The following is a 23437-nucleotide window of genomic DNA, read 5'->3' on the forward strand; positions in this document are numbered from 1 at the left end:
CAAGCATGTCCATGTACTATATGGTCAGTTTGTGTATGTGCAAGAAACCTTAACAGGCCTGCATACTGTCTTTCACATTATGTGCTGTGCAGGTGCAGCACTTCAGAGAAACCCTTATCCCCTCTGTGCTATGTGGTTGATCTGCTTACGTGTACTACTACTTGCCCGGGATTTCCAGACAGTGACTGAAGAAAGAAGGCATGCCTATCTAGGTTTCTCCATTATCATAGCACTAATTGCCACCACTTGGAAAGATACTTCACTAGCATTTGTAATTGTAAACCTGCTATTTAAGAGATTCTGGTCTTTATTCCTCCTTGGAAAGAGGAAGAAAACATTCCTGAGCATTGTCTGAGGCATTTAGAGCTGCATAATGATAATGATATGCAACACGTTAAGTACTAGTTTGTCTTGCGTATATGGGTAAAAGTTGGTATTTACTGCCCTTTATCTTACAGATTCACTGGAAATAAATTGTATGGTATTTTAAATGACTTGCACAACTTCATGGTTTCACCAAACTATTTTATTACGCAAGTGAACTTAAGGGGTATTGGATTTCATGCATCAGGATGCAAAATATGTGTGAGGGCTGTGGGCTTTTTCCTGTTCCACCTGATGTTTTACGGTGGAGCAGTTAAGTATCAGGAGGTGGATGGTCAACTTCAAAGATACCCTGTTGCCTGCAACCAGAGATGGATTCTGGACCAGCAGGCTGTAGCTCAAAAGTCAGACTTTAGGGAAAAAAAACCTACCTGTGCATGCACAGTGTCCAACAAACCTGGAAACTGCATTTATGAGAGGGAGGGATTGAAGAGACAGTTGTCTTCAGTTCCTATCTAAGTCTTGGATTTTACACAGAGAAGATGAGCTGGTTGGTAATGTGTTGCCTCCTTAAGAGACAACGTTTTCTGAATGTTCTTCAAATGGCACTAATTTTCCAAATTAGATACTGTATCTGAAAGGCTGCAGTGTCCCATGGATTGATCTACTGACTTAGCATGAGAAGAGATGTTGTCTTAACAAAAAAACCAGAAAAAGTAAGAATAAATACGTGACTTGAGGGCACTGCTAAAGCAAGCAAGATCTCATTCTAACTACTGTAACTTCTAGTACATGAATTTTCCATAGTGTTACAATTATTTAAACTATATTGTGAAGTTCTCTTCAGTTCCATCTTTCATTTTCCTTCCACTCTCTTGTCCCAGTTGGAAATGTAGGTAACGTTACAGTCCACCCTGAACAGTCTGAAGTCACGGAATTAGTGTTCAGTCATTCAGTGTAGTAAGGTCTTCAGTTTCTGTTGTCTCTTATAAGTCATGGAGCTTTTTTTCCTTTTAATGCAAATGGCATTGCCTTTTCAACAGTATGTTTTTTCCCCTCTGGATCAATTGTGTTAGCAATTTTATGCATCCTAAGACAGGGGAAGATGAAAACCTCATGTTCTGTAATGTTTTTGTACACACAAACAAACCTTCTAAGGCCCTGTTTGTTATTAATTTTAAGTATGTTAGTCTCAGACATAGAAGTATAATCATAAAGTGTTACAGCATCAGACTGTTGAGAAGGAAGTTACATCTTACTGTCTAGGATTTTTAGCATGCTATGTGCATTTAAAAACTCTTATTTCATGTATAACAGCCATGTGTTCTACTCCCCCCTCCAAGCACCTGTGTTCTGAACAATTGAAAACTGCTTTCTTTTTGGTTATGGCTTCAATTTTGTCCTGGGATACTGCCAGGATTTGGTACGGATCTTACAAATGACCTGCCTTGCCTACACAGGGTAAGCAGGACTTCACTTGTGAAAGTTGTCTTAACTGTGTCTTGGTCTTTTTGTTGCTGATAGAAACTAGTCTGAGTTGTTCCCTCTTTTCCTCCCCAACAATATCTTGAATTGGTTAGCACCTTGGGTTTTGATTTAATTGTCTTTGTGCCATGGGCAGTTTCCCGTGGTCTGAGCTGAATGCCAAACTTATCTTCTCTCAGCCTAACAGACATCAAGGTTTCTTCAGACACTCTAAACCAGGGTTTCAAGTGGGTTAAGCTCTGTTTGCGTGCTTCACTACCAGCTTCTCTGTGGCTAAAAGTTTGTCTGGAGTGGTTGTAGGACATCTGTTTAGAAACACTGTTAAAACCATTATGTTCTTCTTGAAATCAAGGCTAAGGTTTGGAGACGAGAAGCAGGAGGACTTAATATGGGAGGAAAGGGGTTCAAAGGATTTTCTCAGGCAGTCATCGACTCATTGAAGGGACAACTGCTTGAGGCCCTGTCTCTTCTTGCTCTGCCTCTCATGTGGCTAGCAGTTTGTCCGAGGGCATACCAGGGAATTCCTCTGTATCCTGCTGGTCGTTCAGCCCTTTGAGAACACGGAAATTAACCTTTACCATATGCCCCAAGTGTCCTTGAAAGCTTTTGGATAACCAAGCAGTCATGTTCCTGCATGCTTATGGCTTTAACTGATTGAAGTGGAAAGCAGATGACTTCAATTTTTGGTCTTAACACTAAAATAATTCTTAAAAGATGTAGCAGGTAGATGGCTTTAGCACTAAATAGCTCACTATGTAGCTGATCCTTTAGGAAGGGGACTGTATCCAGAAGGGTCTTTTAGGGTTGGAGTAATACAGAGTATTCCCCTAGACTAGGGAGTTTACTTTCTTTTTTTTTTTTTAAACTAGCAAATAACTGCTAGTTAGAGTTAAATAGAGTAAAAGCTGAGTTTACTGGTACTGACGGGAATTCTGTACTCAGCCAACATACTGCAGGTTTTTTGGTAAGGAGTGGCACATCTTTTCAAGTTCTTTACCTTGTAAAGTGATACTTATTTTACACCCACTGTAGTGTTTCAGCCAGAAGTACAAATAACTTGCACAATGCAAAACTGTGGATTACGAGCATATGTTTTCTTGAAGGGGGTAGAAAGGGATTAGAATATGATTAGGGATTTATTGTTGAGAGGGATTAAGCAACAGGAGCTTTTTAAGGTCACATCTTCAAATTGCAGTCTTGCTGTTCCTGAGAATTTGGTATCTGAACTTCGCCTCCCTTGCTACACTGGAAACACTGTTTGGGAAACCTTTGGTTCTTAAGGCACAGGAAGAAAGCCTTAAGCATACTTCCATGTTCCATTATGGATCTCAAGCTGCAGTTGAGAAAAGGAGCTCTTAGAAAACCTTTCTTGCTTGTTCTTTCTTGTTGCTTTTAAAGGATTTTTTTTTTTTTTTAATCCTGATTTAAAGGACACCGCTTTAAAAGTACAGCTTGAAAGTGACAGGGCCCCTAAGCAGTCATCTTCTCTGGTTCTGTTCTGGGGTTCCATGACTCGGAAACTGCCTTCAGTCATCTCTCTATAGGAGGGTCCTCTGTCATCTGGGAGAGAGCAGGAGAAAGAAAAAGCTCTATAAAGGCTAAAAGGCACTTGATGCCTTCGTGTCTCACTAAAAAGGAATGCAAAATTTTCTAATACATTTGACTAGAACTAGCTGAGGCAACTTGTTTTATTCACAGTTCTGTGTTAACTGCAACATTGTTTTACCTGACATTTATCCTAGAGTTTAAATTACGTAATTAAGTGGCTGGAAACTGCTGTGGTGTCGAGGTTTTGTAGTGTATTCTATTCCTCTTCTGCCCCTTCCTCTTCTTCTTTGTAGTGTATTCTATTCCTCTTCTGCCCCTTCCTCTTGTTTCTTCACGTGTGCCTCTGCGCTGGGCACCAGTGCTGCAGCTGTAGCAGGCTCTCCTGGTCTGTTAGCTCTGGCTTTTTGTAACGTGACATTTATAAAATGTTGGGAAAATGTAATGAAATTTTACCTGCCTATAGCTTACCTATTGTCTGGCCTTGTGTTTACATGTCCACTTTTTCTTCTCTTTCCTTTAAAATACCAAGCTACAAATCTAACTTATTAGTAGAACCATACTACACGATCATCCCAGTTTGGGTTTTTTTACTTGGAGTTGTTTGGTTTTTTGAGACATAGTATAATATTGTAAGTGATACAGTCTTCTGTAGTGGGAGCAGTTGGATATAATCCTTTCCTGATTTGCCATTTTGCTGGTCCTTATGCTATTCCCTGCAAGCTTAGTTGCTGCTTTTGCCTCCTGATTAACTGCTAATAGACTTTTCCTAGTCATTAAACACTCTTGTCTTCTGCATACAATAGTAACCTCTGTCTTGCAGTCTACTTCTGCCATTGCAGTAAATCTGATTATATTGTTTCTTCACTAACAGCAATAGCTTAGTGAACTCTTGCCCTGTAGTATCATTCGGTACCCATAGCTGCTGTTTTTATGTGCTGAGTAGATTTTTATGAGGGAAAGAATGAGTGTTTATCAGGTTAATGCTGATTGCTTTGTAAGAATAATCTTCAGCCTTTTGCCTTTAAAACCTCAGATTAATTCCAGCTCTAATATAAATGGAAGTTAAATTATAAGTCTTAAATTTAATTTAGTCATTAGGGCCTTTCGTAATCCACGGGATGGTCTGCAGGCAGCTATGCTGTGCACTCACAGGAGCTCTTATTCCAAGGGGTTTAGGCCTGGAAATGGTCAACTCTAAAATGCCCTCTCGTTTAACCAGAAAGTCAGTCCAATCCTGTGTTGAGTAGGAAAACCTCCAGAGCAATCTGGATAAGACAGCAAAGTCAGTGTCCCAATTAAGTTTGCTGGTGTGATCACACAAATCTAACTGGGGCTTAAATGTGTATATTACAGAGGTTACGGTAGCGCATCAAAGCGTGGAGACTGTATTGTACACGAAGTACTGTGTTAACACGAGAAATAGCTTTCAATACATCTTAAACAATGCTTTTTGTTTTTCTCCTTAGATCAATGTTCGAGTTGTTACTATGGATGCAGAGCTGGAGTTTGCCATCCAGCCAAACACTACAGGCAAACAGCTGTTTGACCAGGTCAGTGAAGGGTTGGTATGGGCTCTTGTTGTTTAAGCTTAGAGTACATTTCAGACTAGTGTCTTCTGAAGACTGGATTCCAAACCTACCTTTCTTCTCTCCACCTCCTAATCAAAGGGCCCTGGTTTGAACTGAGATCTCTAAATTCTATCACAGTAAAAGAAAAAAGCAAAAATCCTTGCAGGTATGTTATGTTCCAGTGAAACCTGTCTTCCTAGCAGTGTTGGGTGATGAAGTGTCATAAGGGATCTAAAATGTCTAGACAGTGTAGGTAGTGTGTAAAATGCACCTCTTGCTTTGAAATACAGTTTAGCTCTTATTTCTTAAATTCTAAAGTTGAAATGTTGTCCCTGTGCATAAAACTCTTCAGAATCAGGTCTTCAGATGGCTGACGAAGGCGTCGGCATAGCTGCATTCATTCAGAAGCTGGGTTGGAGTTAGCCGCTTGCCACAGGTGTTCGAGTTTGCCAAACTACTGGAAAACCGGAAGAATTTGTGATCTCCGTGCAGCAACTATAGTAACGTGCCTTGTAAGAAGCCCCTGCACAGCAGGATGGAGCAGAGACTTGTCCAGCCTGCCTCCAGGGGTACCCAGGGAAGTGGAGGGCATGAGTAGCCAAGACTCTCCTCCCTTACTGTTATTCTACCTGCTACTGCGTTAACAACGTACAGGTCTGTTTGAGATGGACCTACGAAGGTCAGATAAAGACAACTAAAATAAACAAAGAGCACTTTCTAAAACTTTATTATTCTTAAGTAGCTTGCTCTTATAAAACTGAAGCAAGGCCTAGACCTCAGCAGAAAAATCTAACTTACTGTTCTGGAATTTAAAAAAAAAAAAAGCAGCTTGCTGTAGCTATTCCTGCTGGAACCCTGAAAACAAAGAGTTGATCTACGCAGATTTCAGTTACACATATTAAGCTGTTTATGAAGTGTTACAGCAATTCCTTTGCACTTTTCCCCTTGTACCCTGCTAGCGTTGATAGCAAAGGGTGGTTGAGCTTTAACTTAGGTATGCAGGACTGGCTTAAACAATGTCCATTCCTTCTGAATTTTTGTTGGTACAATTTCTTGTTTCAATGAGTTAGCTATAACTTGCTAGGCCTTATGGCAACTCTGCAGTGAGAAGTACTTTTTTTCAAAAAAAAAAAACCCAAACGAACAAAAACCCACAAAAACCCAAACCCCCAACAAATTAAAAAAACCCCAACATTTAGTGGGTTCTTGGAGGGAGTGAAAGGAGGAAACCAAATTATAATCACTGCAAAGCTTCACAGGACAAAGAGTACTACAAATTGTGTTTAGCATTAAATCTAACTTTAATTCTTTTTGATTATTACTGATGTGGGATAAATTTCAAGTATTCATTGACTGGGAATTTGGTGAAGCGCATATGAAACCTGCATTTTTATGGAACCAGCATTTGGTGTTTGACCTTCCGTTCACTGTTGATCAGCCTTGCATCAGGGTCACTTCCTCCCCCAGCCCCTTCCACGCTAACCCAAAACAGAGAACTCTGATTTCATCTCTGAGGGTACAAAAATCAAAATGACTAAAAGCCAGGTTTTTAAAAGCAATGCATTACATCAGACAGTGTAAGTATGTCCTATATTCCTTATGACAAGGATTCAATATGGACTTTTTTCCCCCCCCCATGTATTCAGTAATGTTTGTGTCTGTAAAAGAGTCAGGGTCATCTCTCTGGCAGAAGAGAGACTATTTTCTTGACCTCCAGCTGAGAAGCACAAAATCCTGAGAACATGGAAAAAGGCAGGATACTTCAGATCCAAGATACTTCTAGCATGCTGTCTAGGTAGTTCTGGACTTCTGAAGACTGCTTGTTGTAGCACTTACTGCACTATTGGGATAGACTATCACCTCATGAAGATTTGCTCCTTAGACCCTATGGCTCAGGTTTAACACCTGTGATTGGAAACTCTTATCTGTAGTCCATACCTTGTTGGAGTGCACGTCTACACATCAAGGGAAGACAAAGGTAGAAGTGTGCAGCACAAAACCGGGGAAGGTGAAGACGGTATGTTTAGCTGCAACTGTTCTGACATCCTTTCTTCACTTCTGCTGTGCAAGCCTTTTACTAGGCCCTTATCTTGGACGGAGTTTACACTCTGATAAAGGCTATGGAGGCAACAGGTTTTCTCAGGTATGGGGAGTGGCCCAACTTGAACTGCAGAACCACTGTGGGGGGGAAAAGGGCGTTGAAGAAGCAAGCTATTTTTAAAAACCACAAGATGATTTCTTGGCCTGGCTGTCAGCTAGCAAAACTACTCAGGCAGAGCCCTTGTGCTTTAGGCTTTGCTAGCGTTAAGTGTATCCTGCACGTAAGGTGAATTATAGCTCCCTTTTATAGAAAGAGGAAAATAGTGGAAACCTGTGAATATTGAGTTCAGCTCCGCTCAAGCCAGATGTGTGCAGAGCTTATGCCGCAGTGGTCCAAGGTGTCCCAAGAACCAACGCGGTGGGCTCTGCAGCTGGCTGGAGTACCTCCCAGGTAGTCGTGAGCCATCCTGGCCACAAGGAAAAGAGATTCGAATGGAGGAGAGTGTGTCACTGACAGTTTCTGGGAGTGAATGCATTTCTGGGTGGAATGAGCAGACTTAAGATTTGCTGCTTCATGCATCTGAGGAGCAGGGGGAGGTGTCTCCCATCTTGAATATAATGCCTTGGTTCTTAGTTCTTCCTTGTTTTGCTATGGAGGAAGTTTCCAAACCATTTCCCAGAATATAGACTAAAACATTCACGTCTGTTCTTTGTATTGGAACCCAAATGGTCAAACTGAAGTTTAGGTTAATACTTTCTCCTTCCTTGCCTTTAGGTTTTGGGAAGAACTTGAGGAGTCGTAACTTCTGCAAGCTTTCTAATTTGATTTATAGAAAAAGTGTACTTTTTCTGTTGTAAGAGACATCCAGAGATAACAACCCGATAACTGCTTGATTTATGCAACTCCTTATTTTAACAAAGTTGCAACACTTTTTTTCTTTGTGCAACAGGAAGTACCACGCTCAACATACCCCTGCTTTTCTGCTAGATTGGGTAAAGCCCAGCTCTGACCCTTCTAAAAATACATCTAGCTGTGAGAAAACTTGGCTGTTCTGTGATGAAACAAGCCACTTTGGGGCAGGAGGGAAAAGGAATTTTAGCCAAGTAAAGGCTGAAGTGTTTTCAGACCCCAGCTCTTTTTTAAAAGCTGTGGGGATTGAGGTTTTTTGTTTGGGGTTTTTTTTAACATAAACTCTAGTTCGTTATAACTAGTTACTTCTGGCCTTGCTGAAGTAGAATATATAAACTGTAGCCTACTGAATACAGCCCACATGTCTAGCTATGAAGCTATCCCATTTCCTCAACTAGTAGGCACTGACCTCTTTATCCTTAAAAATTATATTTGCTTAGTGACATTTTTCATACTACTGTGCAATTTTCTTGGTCTGCTTATATCACTAAACTTTATAGATTGCCTGTTATTCAACAATGTCACACAAACAGTAATTCTCAGAGTGCTAATCAGGATGGTGCGTTTTCCCCATCTCCCTTACCAACCCCAGGAAGCTCTGGCTTCCAGGTATAGACTCCTGGCTTCTAGCTCACCAGTGAGAAAATTTAAGGGAAACTACAGCAAACACTAAGTATCCTAAAATCATGTTGTCTCTCAAATCTGCTCTCTAGCCAGAGTGTCTCCAGCAATACTATAAATGGTGAAACAGATCCTTGGTTGAGATCTTAAACTTGTTGAAGCACATGTAACTAAAGTCTGTCACACTTTCCTAACTTGCAAAGTAGTTTTAAAAAGCTCTTGCTTTCCACTCAGTTCAGCTCCCTGTGGTGATGCCCACATCACTTTTTGAGGGGCTACTCTGCAAATAACATCAAGGAAGTGATCCAGATATGTATGTAGTAGATCTTTCCAGATGTCGGCTCTGTCTAGTGCACAGCTTTACAGGTAGATGAGCTGGCAGCAAACTACTGGGCTATAAGAACAAGTGGTCAGGAACTTAGGCTATTTCCTCCACTGAGGAAAAGGAATGTGTCCAAACAGGACTACTTTCACTAGTAAGTGTGCCACCCAGTCAACGGATGGTGTTTCTGGATCTTTCGTCTGGTTAGTATTTACAATATATGAAATGAAATTTGTCCTCATGTTGGGCCATCAATATATTTTGTCCTTCAAAACCAGCCTTTGTGTGAGTTTAAAAAAAATGTCCTTGACTGAGAATACTTGCAGCTTGTTTTAATTCTCAAAATCGCACAGGGAGCTTACGGCAGCAGCTGTGTGAAGCATCCCTCAGTTGCTTCCTTCAGCCAAATAATCTTTGGTGACTGGCAGACAAGATCACTTGAGCCATTAGTACTGCTAACTTGTTGTAGTTAGTACTAACACCAATACAGATCATCTCGCCATAAGCTTTGGTGAGAGAAATAACTTGTCTGCTTCACCAAGTACAATTTTAAGAAGGGCCAGTAGATACAATGAAGCAGAAGCCCCACCTGCTGCCAGTGTACCAGTCTAGCAGTTGGTGGCCTGTCACTTGACCTGTTTGTGTCTCCCAGTTTCCCCAGAATCCTCTTCTCCTAGGAACTGGGTGGGACAAGTAGCTTAGCCTATGCCATTGCTGTCATATACTACGGCAGCTGTATATCTTTGTCTGCAAGATGAAATTAAGAGATGCCAGATGAGTAGGTTTAGGCTGTTGCCTGCACTCGCAGGTGATGTGGGACTGGAGAAGATACCTGGGCCTCAAGTGCACTGTTACTGTTAAAAAAAAAAAAAACAAACTTTTTTTTGACCTTTCTGTTGCAGGTGGTTAAAACCATAGGTTTGCGAGAAGTGTGGTACTTCGGCCTCCAGTACGTGGACAACAAAGGATTCCAGACTTGGCTGAAGCTCGATAAAAAGGTAACAGACTTCGGGCTAATTGCTGAAAAAAGGTTAAAGCTTACATGATTCCTGATGTGTTATTGGCTGCTACTTTATAAACCTTCTACATCTTGTTGATTGTTCCTTAATTCTCACAACTCCAGGATTATTTTTAGAGAAAACTTTGTGATCTCCATGGGATCTGTTTGGGTGAGGTGTGGCACGGTGGAAGTTTGCCCTTTCTCTCTGTGTGAACTGTAGAAAGCTTTATAGCATTTGTCAGATGTACAGCAGCAGCTTGATATGGTACTTTGTTGGGTATAAGCAGCTATTCTTGCTGTGTCTGGAGGAATATCTTGGCTAGTGATGGTTTTAGTCTCTGCTTGTGCAGGATCAGTTGTTGCACTAAGAAAGATAGGTCACTTCAAGGCTGGGCAGTTGAAGCAGAGCACAGGTACCTCTGATGTGCTCTTGTTTGTGAATGTGCAATTCTTATGAGGGTATGAACAGTTTTTCTTGATGGGGCAGTCAGTGACGTACCTGTTTAATGACAGGGGGCTGTTCTCCGTCAAACGTGTACAACACTGGATGGGTTTGCCATCTGATACATCATAATAGTAAGTCATTCTCCAGTGACCAAGGTTTGCTTTGCAAGCAGAATTTTACTGGCTTAGTTGGAAAACGTAATGCTTCTCCCCTGTGTTCTCATACCAGTAAGGAGCTGAAATTAAGGAATGCCAGTAATGAGTTCCCAGTCACTTGCTTAAGGCAAATGCCCCAAATCTCTTTTTCTGTGTAAAAGCAATTTATTCTATTGTTTGCAACCCTGCTCAGTTGTGGTGTCGCCTCTGTTTTCAGGTTTCTGCTCAAGAAATCAGAAAGGAGAATCCCCTCCAGTTCAAATTCCGTGCCAAGTTCTTCCCAGAGGATGTGTCTGAAGAGCTGATCCAGGACATCACGCAGAAGCTCTTCTTCCTGCAGGTGAAGGAGGGGATCCTCAGCGATGAGATCTACTGTCCTCCTGAAACAGCAGTGCTTCTTGGCTCCTATGCTGTGCAGGCCAAATTTGGAGATTACAACAAAGATGTGTATAAGCCTGGATACCTCAATTCAGAGCGTCTGATCCCCCAAAGGTGAAGGAGTTGGTTGATGCAGTCTCCCTTTTTTTGGGCCTTTTTTGTTGTTTTTTTTAAAAGTCAAGAATTTGCATTTTAGCTAAATACAAAGAGTTTCACTGAAAGCATGACTTTTTTTTAATTGAACTGTATGCATTTGGGTTTTTTCCTTCTTTTATTTCTGTCTGTCAGAGTATGGTTTTGTACTCTCTCCTTGGGTTGGTTAGGGAGAGGAAGTATACTTTTGAATTCAGCTTTTCTTTCCTAAACATTGCTGCCATGCTGGTAACTGGCAGTTTGAATGTCTCCTCTTTAAGAAGAAAAGAGCAGCCTTCAGTCATGAACGTGTCATCCCTGGAGAAGTTTGAGTTGTGTGTTCTTAATCCTAATGTACAGTCCTAAAAGTCCTGTATCTGGAAAGCATGTCTTGAGGCTATGTAGTCCATCCCCACACAGGATAAGTGTATGTTACCAGACAAATGGCTTCTGTTTACACTTCGTGATGACACCCTGCACAGTGTCTAATTCCAGGAATGACACCAACTTTTGCTTTGCTTTAACCCTCTGGTGTCTACAACATGCATGTGATTCTTTTGCACTGTTCTGCTTACTCCTCTCATGTCTCTGGTCAGTTACCAGAAAGGCTTTGCAGAGGTTTTTTTGTTCATTTTGAATTCACTCTGCTTCACAGAGTACATCTTTGGGCTGAGTAGGATCTTCCTCTTGGTTTCAGTAAGGCTTCAAGTGTGGGACTGATTTTTCAGTAAGACCGTAGCAAAGATCAGCATCAATGGATACTGCAGAAAGTCTGATCTTGCTAATATCTCTTTTGTTGTGTAGGGTGATGGACCAGCATAAACTCTCCAGAGAGCAGTGGGAAGAACGGATCCAGGTGTGGCATGCTGAACACAGTGGCATGCTCAAGTAAGTGTTCTGTATTGATCCCTAGACCAGTCACTTTGTCACTGGTTGATTACCTGAAGCTTGTGGTTCTACAACATGCTTTTGAAATAGTCTCCAAGAGTTGCCTGTGTGTGGGAACTCTTGGTGTGTATTTTCTAGTCCAACATCAAATCACATGGTAAAACTCAATAGGATCTTCACATTTGTGCTGCGGACAGTCTCTTGGATGGCTTCCTGAAAATCCTGGACCTAGGCACAGTGTATCAGTGATGACTTTGAGTGGGAAAAAAAAGTACAGGTGTGCATCTAACCTTAAGTTCATTGAAGCATTTGCATTGGCAGATGGGGAAAGTTCAGGTACTATACCTTTCCCACTGACTGTACCTTGAGACAAGGATGAATGCTGGAAGAGATGAATGTTGCTAATTTTCTGTCTGGAAATACTAGGGCTTGGTAAATGGGAGTACTCTGTGTGTGTGTGTTCATAGGTGTAATATCGTAACTCCTAAAGTGAACCCCAAATGCTGAATGTTCAGTTTTAACTCTTGTGTTTGATGTGTTGATTTAGGAAAAGTTACTTGTTTCTCTTGAGGACTTGGTGCTTTCTGAGATAGTCAGATAAATGAGAAGCTGACATCTGCTCTCCTTCCTGTCTCAATCAGAGAGAATGCCATGCTGGAATACCTGAAGATTGCTCAAGACCTGGAGATGTATGGAATCAACTACTTTGAAATTAAGAACAAGAAAGGAACTGACCTTTGGCTGGGGGTTGATGCCTTGGGGCTCAACATCTATGAAAAGGATGATAAGTAAGGCTTTTTTTTTTTTGTCCACCTCTGATCTCCAAGTGAGGGCTGGTGTGGGAACCAAAGGGCGTTTCTCATTTGCAGGATCAAGGCAAAGTTTAGAAGTTGCTTGTGTTCCAGTTTTGGATCAGTAGGTGAAGCTGTGCTAGGAAATGAGCTTTCACATCACTTATGCTTTCATGACTTTCCTGACCTTTGTAGCCTGACCTGCTGATGCTACCTACCATGTAAAGAGAGATGTCAGTTGTACAATGCCGTCTGGTAAATCGTGTACGGTTGTAGAGCTGAACCCTGAACTAAAGTTTACCAAGCTTTTCCTTGAGTCAGGTTGCCAGGTATGCCAGCAATGGATACAATACAAGAACCTAGACAGGCTAACATATCTGCAGAGTGTTTGGACATCTAAGGCCATTCCTATACTGAAGTTAATGATAGATGTGTGTACAACGGCCTGGTTTTGAAAAAGAGAGATTATGGGGTGGACATGAAACTAAAGCCGGATAACACGCAGAACCCAGGGAGGAGTTAACCTATATAGTTACTGTGAACGAGGAATGAAATGAGGTCTTGCTGAGGTACGCATAGTTTTAATCAGCCCTTCTGGTAAAGACAGAGCCATTATTAATTGGATAGTACGTGGGAAATGATAGACTACCTCTATAAATAAACATAAAAGGAAGGTGAGAGCAGCTGTGTCTAAGCCTGCTAGTCTCTTCTAATACTCCACAACTGAAGGATTGAAGGAGAGTTAAAATAGACTTTTGGTTTTTTTAGATTAAGGTTGCTGTCTAGACTGCTTCCCCCCACTACTTTCCAAGTCTTGGTTTCATGTCACAAATCTTTAACAGACTATCATTGTAATACAGAGAGGATTTCACCTGTTCTACATCTTTGCCTCCAAAAAGCTTTGAATGCAACCCAAATATTAATTGGAACTCTCTGGAGCTTCTGTTAAGATGGCAAAGAGAAATGCAGTCTTTTCTGTAATGCTAATATGTGCTGTCACCCAGAAAACAAGGAGTGTCACTTGAAAGAAAAGTAGTTTCGCTCAGGTAATACTTCAGTCTTGAATGACTAGTCTTGCTATGTAACCATGGTCACACAAACAGGTTTTTCGAGCTGCAGAAGCAGACAGAATATAGCCATTGACTGTAAAGAGCTATCAAGAGTGTTTGCAAAACAAATACGGTGCTGGAATAAACTGCTTGTTTCTGCTGTAACTCTTGCTACTATGTAATTAAGTCTTGAGCAGATATGGGGACTAGAAAAATGGTAATGTGTACCTCGCCTCTGGTTTGTACATGCAAAATTTGGGGACTGGGGCAAAGGTGAAAAAGCAAAGACTTCACTGTTGAAGTTCAACCTGAAGAAAATGAAATTGTGCTATAGCTGTGTGAGCCTCCATACTGCAGTGTATGTCAGTGTCCCGCTTCTAGGTATTTTCAAGCTTCTCCCCCCTCCCCCCCACCATAAAGAGGAGAATCTGCAATAGAACTTATTAATAAATGAATTATTTTAGTTATCCGTCATACTGTATTATCTAGGGTTGAAACTCTTAAGATAATGTGATGGAGGCTGGAGTAATTACTTAATGTTAGTCTAATCAAATAATTTTCTTTACAGTTCTTAATGTTACACACGCACATACTTGAATAATCTTGCAGTTGAGTTAAAGGTTAGGGAATGGTAAGTTCTGAAGAGGACGTATTTTATTATTTTATTTATTATTTTATTTAGTATTTTATTATTTGATGTCTGGTTTGAAACTAAGCAAGTTTTTTGTTTTTTATGCTTGGGCCCAGTGAAATCATGCTATGTAGTAGCTTTCCATGTTTGTGGTGATGAGGCAAATTCCTCCAAAATTGCTGGTTTTTTCCTTAACCAGTGAGCTCCATAGAAAGGATTCTTACAGAGCTCAAGTGGCTCGCCATGGTGAGAAATACTTCTCTGAGTGCTAAATGTTAAATACTTGTGTCTTCAAACCATTTGCTAGAAATAATTTTCAGCACTTCAGTGTGTGTCAGACACGTATATTGGAGGGATTAGATAATAACAAGACAACTGTTTGTTGGTGTTATCACTTATGTAAGACACAATTCTTAATTGTTAACTGCCACCTCTAGAGAATATACTCTCCCTTGATCAGAGAAGAGTAAAAGAATAATAATGTCATATTAAACATAAAAATTGAAATATTTGGTTGGGGGGAATTAAAGGAATTAGTTACAGTCAAATACGCAAGTCCTTGTAATCTTGGAACTTGCTGCAGAGCTGGACAGGTATGTAAGGGTGAAGTACTGGAATGGCTCGGAAACATTTGATCTCATGAATGACTTGATTCCTTTTATATGCAAGAGTCTGGAGAAATTAAAGCAGAGGAAAATCTCAAATGATTAGTGAAGCTTAAAGAAGTAATTTTAAACAAATCAACAGACCTGAACTCCTAGGCAGCGAGGAAGAGCTGGGAGTCCGAATCTTGCCCTTAGCTTCGTAGGGGTGCTTTCCGATAGGAGAGCGCCACGTGGCACAGCTCGTTGCATGACCAGTGTGTAAAGGTCTGCTTCATGACTAGTGAGATGGGCTGAAAGAACAGTTTGCGTGTAAGGAAAGAACAGGGCTCTTTGCCACTAGCCTTGCCTGTAATCTAGGGGAGGAAACAAAAGACAAGAAATCTGCTTCTACCAATTGTGTTTGTGTCTGTCCAGTACTTCAGAACTGAAGGCAGCGTGGAGGTAACTGGGCTAGCTGTAACACAGCAGGCTGGGCTTCTCTGTGGGTGCTAGAAGGTGTGGGGAGTGGCTGAGTTACTTTGGCTTATGCCTCCCATGATGTATAAGAAGCCTGCTGGAAGCACAGCACATATGCCTAAAGTCTGCATGCTGCAGGTTTTAGGCCCTGATTTCAAAGAAATGAACTTAAAGCAGGTGTTTGGTAAAGCTGAGCGTGTGGCTTCAGTAGAGACTGTCCCTATTGCATAGCCAAAGGTCAGTAGGGTGGCTGACAAAAATGAGAAGAGACTCTGTAAGGGAGGTGACTGGACATCTTTCCTTACTCCCTGTGGGCTTTTTGTTCAACTACTGTCTTCTCTCTATTGGGAGAGCTGTGTGAAGTGTTGCATTCCACTGAGTCTGTGTTAGAAGCAATGTGGGGAAAAAAAAAGTTAATTGCAGCATCTCTTAAAAATATTTCTCTCTCCTTTCCAGACTGACTCCAAAGATTGGGTTCCCCTGGAGTGAAATCAGAAACATCTCTTTCAATGACAAGAAGTTTGTTATAAAGCCTATTGACAAGAAGGCACCAGTAAGTATATCCAGAATGGATTCCTGGATACTGCATATGAACAACTAATAGTGCTTCATCTCAAATTAAAGTAGTCTTTGGACAGAAGAAAGCTGCAGATATTCTAGATGCAAAATGAGCGTTAGTATTTAGGGTGTATTTAGAGCTGTCTGTTTTCTGTGCAGTATAAATAAAGGGTTTGTGGTGGAGAAAGACAAGGATTTTACAACTGCAGAGTCGTTTTTTTTTTTTTTTCTTCCCCTCCAGCTAACTAGGTAGCCTTATGTTTAAATCTGATATTCTGCACTAATTTTGTGAGTCTTCTGTGTAGTGACACTATACTAAGCCTAGTCCTCTCCCCATTTCTCTCGGTGCATGGAAGCTGGTGGGTAACTTTTTTTTGTTAATTATAAAAACTCACAAAAATCATGCAAATGCTACTGCAAAACCACATGGATACATATGGCTTCCCATCTTAATGCTCACTGCTCGCTTCCACGCCACTGAAAGAATAAAAGCCAATTAATGACCATGGTGTCCATTGACTTTCTTGAATACTAGGATAAATGGCAAGGATATGATTCCTGTGGAGAACTGGAATGGACCTACCTGTGAATGCTGATTTTCAATACTTAGAAACATGTTTTCAGTGTTATTTTAGTGAAGAATTAGCAATTTACTTTGACCTGTTGAGAACATAAAGTAGAATAACTGTATAGGTGGATCTCATTCTGTCAGTCTTGTGAAACTATTGGAATAGTTGAGAAAGGCCTCCTCTTCTCCTCTTCCCCCACCCCAGTATTTGGCCTTGGTGGGTAAGTACAGCCCTGAGAAATAATAAGCAGTTTGGCTTTGGCAAAGAGTGATGGCTTATAAATCTCTAACAGAAAAAGATCCTCCTCATAACTTAAAGGATACTAACACACAGCGTGCTGCAGGGCTTTCCTCTAGATAACAACCTGGGTTTTGGAGGGAGAGGAGCTTTTCTGTGATGCTCTTAGTGAAAGCCAACAAAACTCCACAGAGAGAGAAAGCTGGTCTCTGTCAGGCATGCTTTTCTCAATAGAAGAGCCTCTTGGACATGTTGTACTCGTTACAAAATATTAATCTCCTGTTTATGGACCACAGCTTTCCATCCACTCCCCAGCTGTAAATCTGACTGAGTTTGAAATGGGAGACTTGCAAGAGGCTGACACAGAAAGGTGTTAACATTGAAAACCTCACTTATGTTTCCTCCCTCTGTCTCAGTTGTCCTTTTCCCTCTGGGTGGTGTTATGTTTAAAGCTATGTGTGAAAGAAGAATTTATCTGGACACTAATTCTGAGCATTCAGAAAGTTGTCTGGATCTTTTCATATGCTTGTGTCTCCTTTTAAAAAGGCAAGTATTATAACTACAGCAAAATACTCAGTCCACCCAAGAAGTGGGTTGTAAGCTCCCCTTTAATTTGGAGGGTTCTAAATGTCAGTGTTTAAATGGACACTAATGTAATGTAATGGGTATCCTGGGCACCTTGCCCAGGATAAGCTTTGTAATTTTTAGGCCTGTCTGCCCACGTACTCTAACATCTTCAGCACATTACCTTGTGTCATGGTTTAGCCCCAGCCGGGAACTAAGCACCACGCAGCCGCTCGCTCACTCCCCCCTGGTGGGATGGGGGAGAGAATTGGAAGAGCAAAAGTAAGAAAATTCAAGGGTTGAGATAAAGACAGTTTAATAGGTAAAGCAAAAGCCGTGCACACAAGCAAAGCAAGGCAAGGAATTCATTCACTCCTTCCCATGGGCAGGCAGGTGTTCAGCCATCTCCAGGAAAGGAGGGCTCCATCACACGTAACGGTTACTTGGGAAGACAAACACCATCACTCCGAATGTCCCCCCTTCCTTCTTCTTCCCCAGCTTTATATACTGAGCATGACGTCATGTGGTATGGAATAGCCCTTTGGTCAGTTTGGATCAACTCTCCTGGCTGTGTCCCCTCCCAGCTTCTTGTGCACCTGGCAGAGCACGGGAAGCTGAAAAGTCCTTGACTAGTGCAGCAACAACTACAACATCTCTGTATTATCAACACTGTTTTCAGCACAAATCCAAAACATAGCCCTGTACCAGCCACTATAAAGAAAATTAACTCTATCTCAGCTGAAACCAGGACACCTTGAAAATATCAAGCTGCAATGCCCCCAGTTGTGCAAGACTGGGGGAGGCTGGGGATGAAGAAAGGAGGGGATTCTTTATGTTCTTATGTGAATGTTTTGTCCCTTGATTACGGCCTTAAATGACAAATGCAACCACCGTCCATGCCCTCAGTATTTACTTCTGTGTAGGTCAACCTTCCCTCAGGACAGGACCTGTTCATCACAAGGTACACAAACTGTTTGCTTTTAAAATTACTTGTCAGAAATAGGAGGTTGGATGAATAGCTTACAGGTACAGTTAGCAGTATCAGACCTGTGCAGCTCCGAATAGCTCTGGCAGGATTTAGCGGGGGAGCACAACACACCACGCTGGCTGCCTCTTGCAGTCAGTGTGTGAATTAGGAAAATGCATTGAAGAAAACAAGTCTTTGTCAGCATATTCGTGTTCATCTTAATAGTACTTGGAGAGCTTTTCATTGCTCTAGTGTGACTTCTAGTTTTCCCAGAGATAGCCACAACTTGTGCTTCTGAGCTCAGGCAATCAAAAGCATGATCGCTGCTGCCATGCAAAAGTGTAGAGCCTCTGTGTGCCCCTTTTCAGTTCCACCTCTTGCTAACAGTGAGGCAATCCATAGGAGAGTGATTCTAAGGAATGGGTACAGGTTTACGGTGGTAGTGTGGAAGCTTGCCCACTGCCCATATCACCATCCACATAGTACACAAAAAAAGGCACAGAGATGCAGAGTTTGTTCACTGTGTAAGTTCAGACTGCATTGTAAACATGTATGGTTGTGGAGTCAGAAAATTCATCAGGCAGGTAATGAACTTGGCCCTCTGTATCCCTTAGCAGATATACTTCTAGAAGATCCAGTCTGGTGTATAGTTTCTGTAAAGCCTGGTTATAACACAGATAATAAGAAATTTGGGGCTGTTCTTTTTGCAGAGGCAGAAATTTTAGAATATCTTGTGTTTTGTTACTGCCTGCAACCCAGTATTCAAAATAACCCATATGTTTGGTGGTTCAAAAACAAAAAATGCTTTCCTTTGACACTCTTGTAACAGCCTAGGAAATGCTATGGAGAGGAAAGAATGATATTGGAAGGTATTTCTTTTTCTCTGAAAAAAACACAGGTGATGCCTTGAATATCGATTCAAATAGATCAGGAAATTCTACAAAGTTACTTTAATAGTCTGCCATACCTTTTTAGTTTCATGCTTTATCTTTCAGTCACAAAACTATGCAAACTTAAAAACTAATTACTCCATACTAGAGGTTTGAGTTGCCCACATGGTTATCTGCCAACACAGAATCTTCTGCAACTTCTCCAAACTCCACAAAGTCTCCTCTGAACGGAGACTTAATTTTCTCTGAAAGATACTTTTTCTAGAAGAGTAACTTGTCAGTTCTATGTAGACTTTAAATTGAGAATATAAATAAGAATTCATTTTGCCTCAGATGATATTGGCAGTCCCTGCTGCTATATTTAAATGGCCTGCATATATGTCTCGATTACAGTGAAATTAGTGGCAAGATGATCTGTCTGCAGCTAGCTGGGAGAAGAGAAAGCATGCTTGGAAAACTGACTGTGTGGTGTCTCTATTCTAGGACTTCGTGTTTTACGCCCCTCGTCTGAGAATTAACAAGAGGATCCTGCAGCTCTGCATGGGCAACCATGAACTGTATATGCGGCGCAGGAAGCCTGACACCATTGAGGTGCAACAGATGAAAGCCCAGGCCCGGGAGGAGAAGCACCAGAAACAACTGGAAAGGTAAGCTTGAATACGGACAGCGTGGATGGGGTGGCAGAGAGAAATGACGCCAAGCTGCCAGCGTTCAGCAGGCAGCTGTGCCTGCAGGGCAGCAGTAGGTAACGTGGGTTTCACTTAGGCAAGGCCACGAGCGGCCCTAGAGCTCTGGCTTACCGGGTTGGACTCGGGATATCCTGCAGCAGGACTGTAAGCATTATTCTTCTGGCTCGGACCTGTGGCCATGTAGTCTGCTGTCCTGTTTGCAGTCTTGAGAGTGGCAAGGAGATGTGCAGGTAAAGGCACAGTGGGCTCTTGTGTGGTGGCGCACACCTAGAGGGGGGTTCTCCTGATTCTTGAGTGTTAGGACCTGATTTATGTGTTGGACCATGGGATGGCTGGGAGTAAGGGAGAATGTGTGGAGCATGTGTGTACGCTGCAAAGAGAGAAGAGGGGACTGGGAGACCTCTTACAGGCAAGGAAAAAGGATTAGCAATTCCATTGGACTTCTACCACTGCCTGCAGGTTGCTTACAATTCAAGAAATGATGTTGCTTTTCTCCTGTATTTGTGGCGTTTGTGTCTTCATTCCCTCAGTGCTCTTGTCTTTACACCTCCTTGACTTCCCTTATGACAGAACGAACAAAGTTAAATCCCCTCTGCTGTGCGGTATGGAGTCCTGGCTTTCTCTCTTTGCACTTAGTAGCTACTTGGTGTTCTAAATTTCTGTGGTAGGCAACAAAAATACAAATGTTTTTATGAAATGGGGGTATCCAAAACTGAGCAAAAATTCTGAAGTGATGAAGGAACAGGCTATATGTATTTCTGTTTTCTGGCTCTTGTTTTGTGGCAGTCACTTCCCTGCCTGGAGAGATGCCCAGCCAACTTTCTTGCCTTGCTGTAGCTTAGGTCTGAAAGTGAGCTTCAAGCACAAAATCTGTTTCTAACAGGCAACAACTAGAAAACGAAAAGAAGAAGAGGGAGACAATTGAGAGGGAGAAGGAGCAAATGCTGAAGGAGAAGGAGGAGCTGCTGGTGAGGCTACAAGAGTATGAGGTGAAGACTCAGAAAGCGGAGAAAGGTAAAGTACTTGTACTGGCTGACCAGATCACGTGTATTGTGCCCCACAGAAGGGTTATATGGGTTGCTGCCTACACCTAGCTTAAATCTGGTGATACTGGGATCTCTTGGCAAGGCTTACTAATATTGACCTGTACAGCTAAATTCATACATGTGCGTGCACTGCTGAGATCATCCGAAGCATGGAAGTAGCATAAAATCTGCTGATTGTTTTTGGGAACTGAAGGGCACGAACTCTGTTTTCCCCTGATGTTAAGAGGGTTTTAGTAGTATAGCCTCCTCCGGCAGTGAGCAAGAGTTTAGCGCTCAAGTACTTTTGGAACAGAAAAAGTACTTTGGGAACAAGTCTTTCCAGTGAAATGGAAGCTTCTGTTTCAATGCACAGATGAGCAGATTGGAGACAGCAACATCTGGTCCTTGCAGTAAACTGTCAATTAAGGGCAGCAGAATCATGTCAGTGCTACAGACTTCAGTGCAAATATCTTGCAGAAGATTTAGTTACCATGTGCAGCTGACTACTTCTGAATTCAGTTACTTGATGTGTTATGCAGATAACTGCTTTGAGGTGCACAGGGAAGGGATATTGCAAGCTGGAGTCAAGTGCTTGTCATGACTTCTGCAGTTACTGAAGAGACTGTCTGTAGTCCCTTTGCTTTGACCAGGCTTGTGGACTAACTGCATTGATCCATCTTTGTCCAGAGCTCTCAGATCAGATCCAAAGAGCCATTAAGCTGGAGGAGGAAAGGAGACGAGCCCAGGAGGAAGCAGAACGCTTGGAAGCTGATCGCTTGGCTGCTCTGCAGGCCAAGGAAGAGCTGGAGAGACAAACTATGGACCAGATGAAGAACCAGGAACAGCTGGTAAGACCCAGTCATTTTAAGGATGAGATATACAGGCATGTTACTATGCCCTTTGAGTAAGGCAAAGCCTTGTTCTCCAGGGAAAAACATAGTGCGGTGAAGTACTAGACCATGCGATAGCATCATTGTGGCACTGGTTTCTATCATGAGCAATCTACTTCTTGTTCTTAATTTCCTATTCAGTTTTTATTACAGCGGAGTGTAACATTTGGGTCTTTTCTCAGTCAACAGTGTTTTGTTGTTGTTTGGGTTTTTGTTTGTTTTAGTTTGGTTTTTTTAAGAGTCCTTATCATTCCAGTTTTATTATTCAACAGGCTACAGAGCTTGCGGAGTATACAGCCAAGATTGCACTTCTTGAAGAGGCAAGGAGGCGTAAAGAGAGCGAGGTTGAAGAGTGGCAAATCAGAGTGAGTATCTCTGTCTTACAAAGTTGCTCTGAAGCTCTACACTTGAGCAGAGCATACTGCAGTGCTTAGCCTGGTATGAAATCTCTAAACATGTGGAGACGAACATCTGTACACCAGCAGGGAAGGGCAGATTTGTGATGAATGTGCAATCTACCTGCAAAACAGCTTTCTTCCAACAAGCCTTGAGTCAAAATTCAAAATGGAAGCCGGTATAAAGCCTAAAAATGTGCTCATCATCTTGGAGCCATGGAGGGGAAGGGGTGTGTGTATAAATGATGCATTTAATCCATGATGTAATGTCTGAAAACATTACATCAATCAAGAGAAGACACTGCAAATGCAGCCACACCACCGGTACCAGTCTTGAGGAGTGTATGCTGTTGTCAGTGGCTTCCTGGTACCTGGGTTGGGAGAGTTGAATAATTTGATGCACTAAACCCACAAATAAACCATGCAAGGCTTGGAGCGCCCAGCGCTCCCAGTGCCCTCTAACCAGCGCTGCAGACCACGTGGGAGGGCAGAACCACTGAAGCAGCAAGGAAGCTGACTGCCTAGTGCGTAATTGCATTAAAAACGCCAGCTCAGGAATCTAAGTTCTTGCTCTGTGGAACCCATATTTACAACCTACAGCTCTTTAAATGGAGAACAGGATGAAGAGAACTGTACGTCGCACAGAACTATTTTTCCTAGTCTGTGTTTTATTGGAAGAAGATTCTTTGTTTAGATCCTCTGCACGTTACAGAGTGGATGATGATAGCATCACTAGCAAAAAAAAAAAAGATATTCTGCCCAAGACTGTAACAGAGTGCTGTCAGCTGCAGCGATATAATTCCCTCTTTCTTGCTTTTCATTGTAGATTGACAAAATTGGGAAGATAAGCATTGAAGCATTCATTAAACTGGTTTAAAGCAAGAAATGCATGAAAATATTTTTCACTCTTTTCCCAAAGGCCAAAGAAGCCCAGGAGGATCTAGTAAAGACAAAGGAGGAGCTACACCTGGTAATGACTGCTCCACCTCCACCCCCACCGCCTGTCTATGAGCCAGTGAACTACCATGTCCATGATAACTTGCAAGATGAAGGATCTGAGTACTCTGGCTACAGTGCAGAGTTCTCCAGCGAGGGGATCAGGAATGACCGCAACGAGGAGAAACGCATTACTGAAGCAGAGAAGAATGAACGTGTACAGAGGCAACTGAGGGTAAGAAAAGGTTTGGAGGAGGGGGAGTAATGAAACAAATAATTCCTGGAAAATAGATCATTTAACCACTTGGTTAAGCGCACAAAGCATAATAGTTTCTCTTTGTTTACAGTTCCTGTAGGCAGTTTGAATCA

The 23437-nt window shown here is 41.9% G+C and overlaps 1 protein-coding gene across 1 annotated transcript in view; it reads left to right on the plus strand.

Annotated features, from left to right (window-relative positions):
• Window positions 1-23437, plus strand: part of EZR (ezrin) — a 38641-nt gene that overhangs the window by 13275 nt on the left and 1929 nt on the right. The window contains exons 2-12 of the mRNA XM_072856021.1: window positions 4824-4907; window positions 9721-9816; window positions 10636-10910; window positions 11733-11816; window positions 12458-12604; window positions 15805-15901; window positions 19617-19780; window positions 20706-20836; window positions 21535-21695; window positions 22010-22102; window positions 23052-23303. Of these exons, the coding sequence (XP_072712122.1) occupies window positions 4824-4907; window positions 9721-9816; window positions 10636-10910; window positions 11733-11816; window positions 12458-12604; window positions 15805-15901; window positions 19617-19780; window positions 20706-20836; window positions 21535-21695; window positions 22010-22102; window positions 23052-23303 (1584 nt within the window). The remainder of the gene's footprint in view (window positions 1-4823; window positions 4908-9720; window positions 9817-10635; window positions 10911-11732; window positions 11817-12457; window positions 12605-15804; window positions 15902-19616; window positions 19781-20705; window positions 20837-21534; window positions 21696-22009; window positions 22103-23051; window positions 23304-23437) is intronic.

Source organism: Ciconia boyciana, chromosome 3 (genome assembly GCF_034638445.1).
Source record: "Ciconia boyciana chromosome 3, ASM3463844v1, whole genome shotgun sequence".
Taxonomy (NCBI): Eukaryota; Metazoa; Chordata; class Aves; order Ciconiiformes; family Ciconiidae; genus Ciconia; species Ciconia boyciana.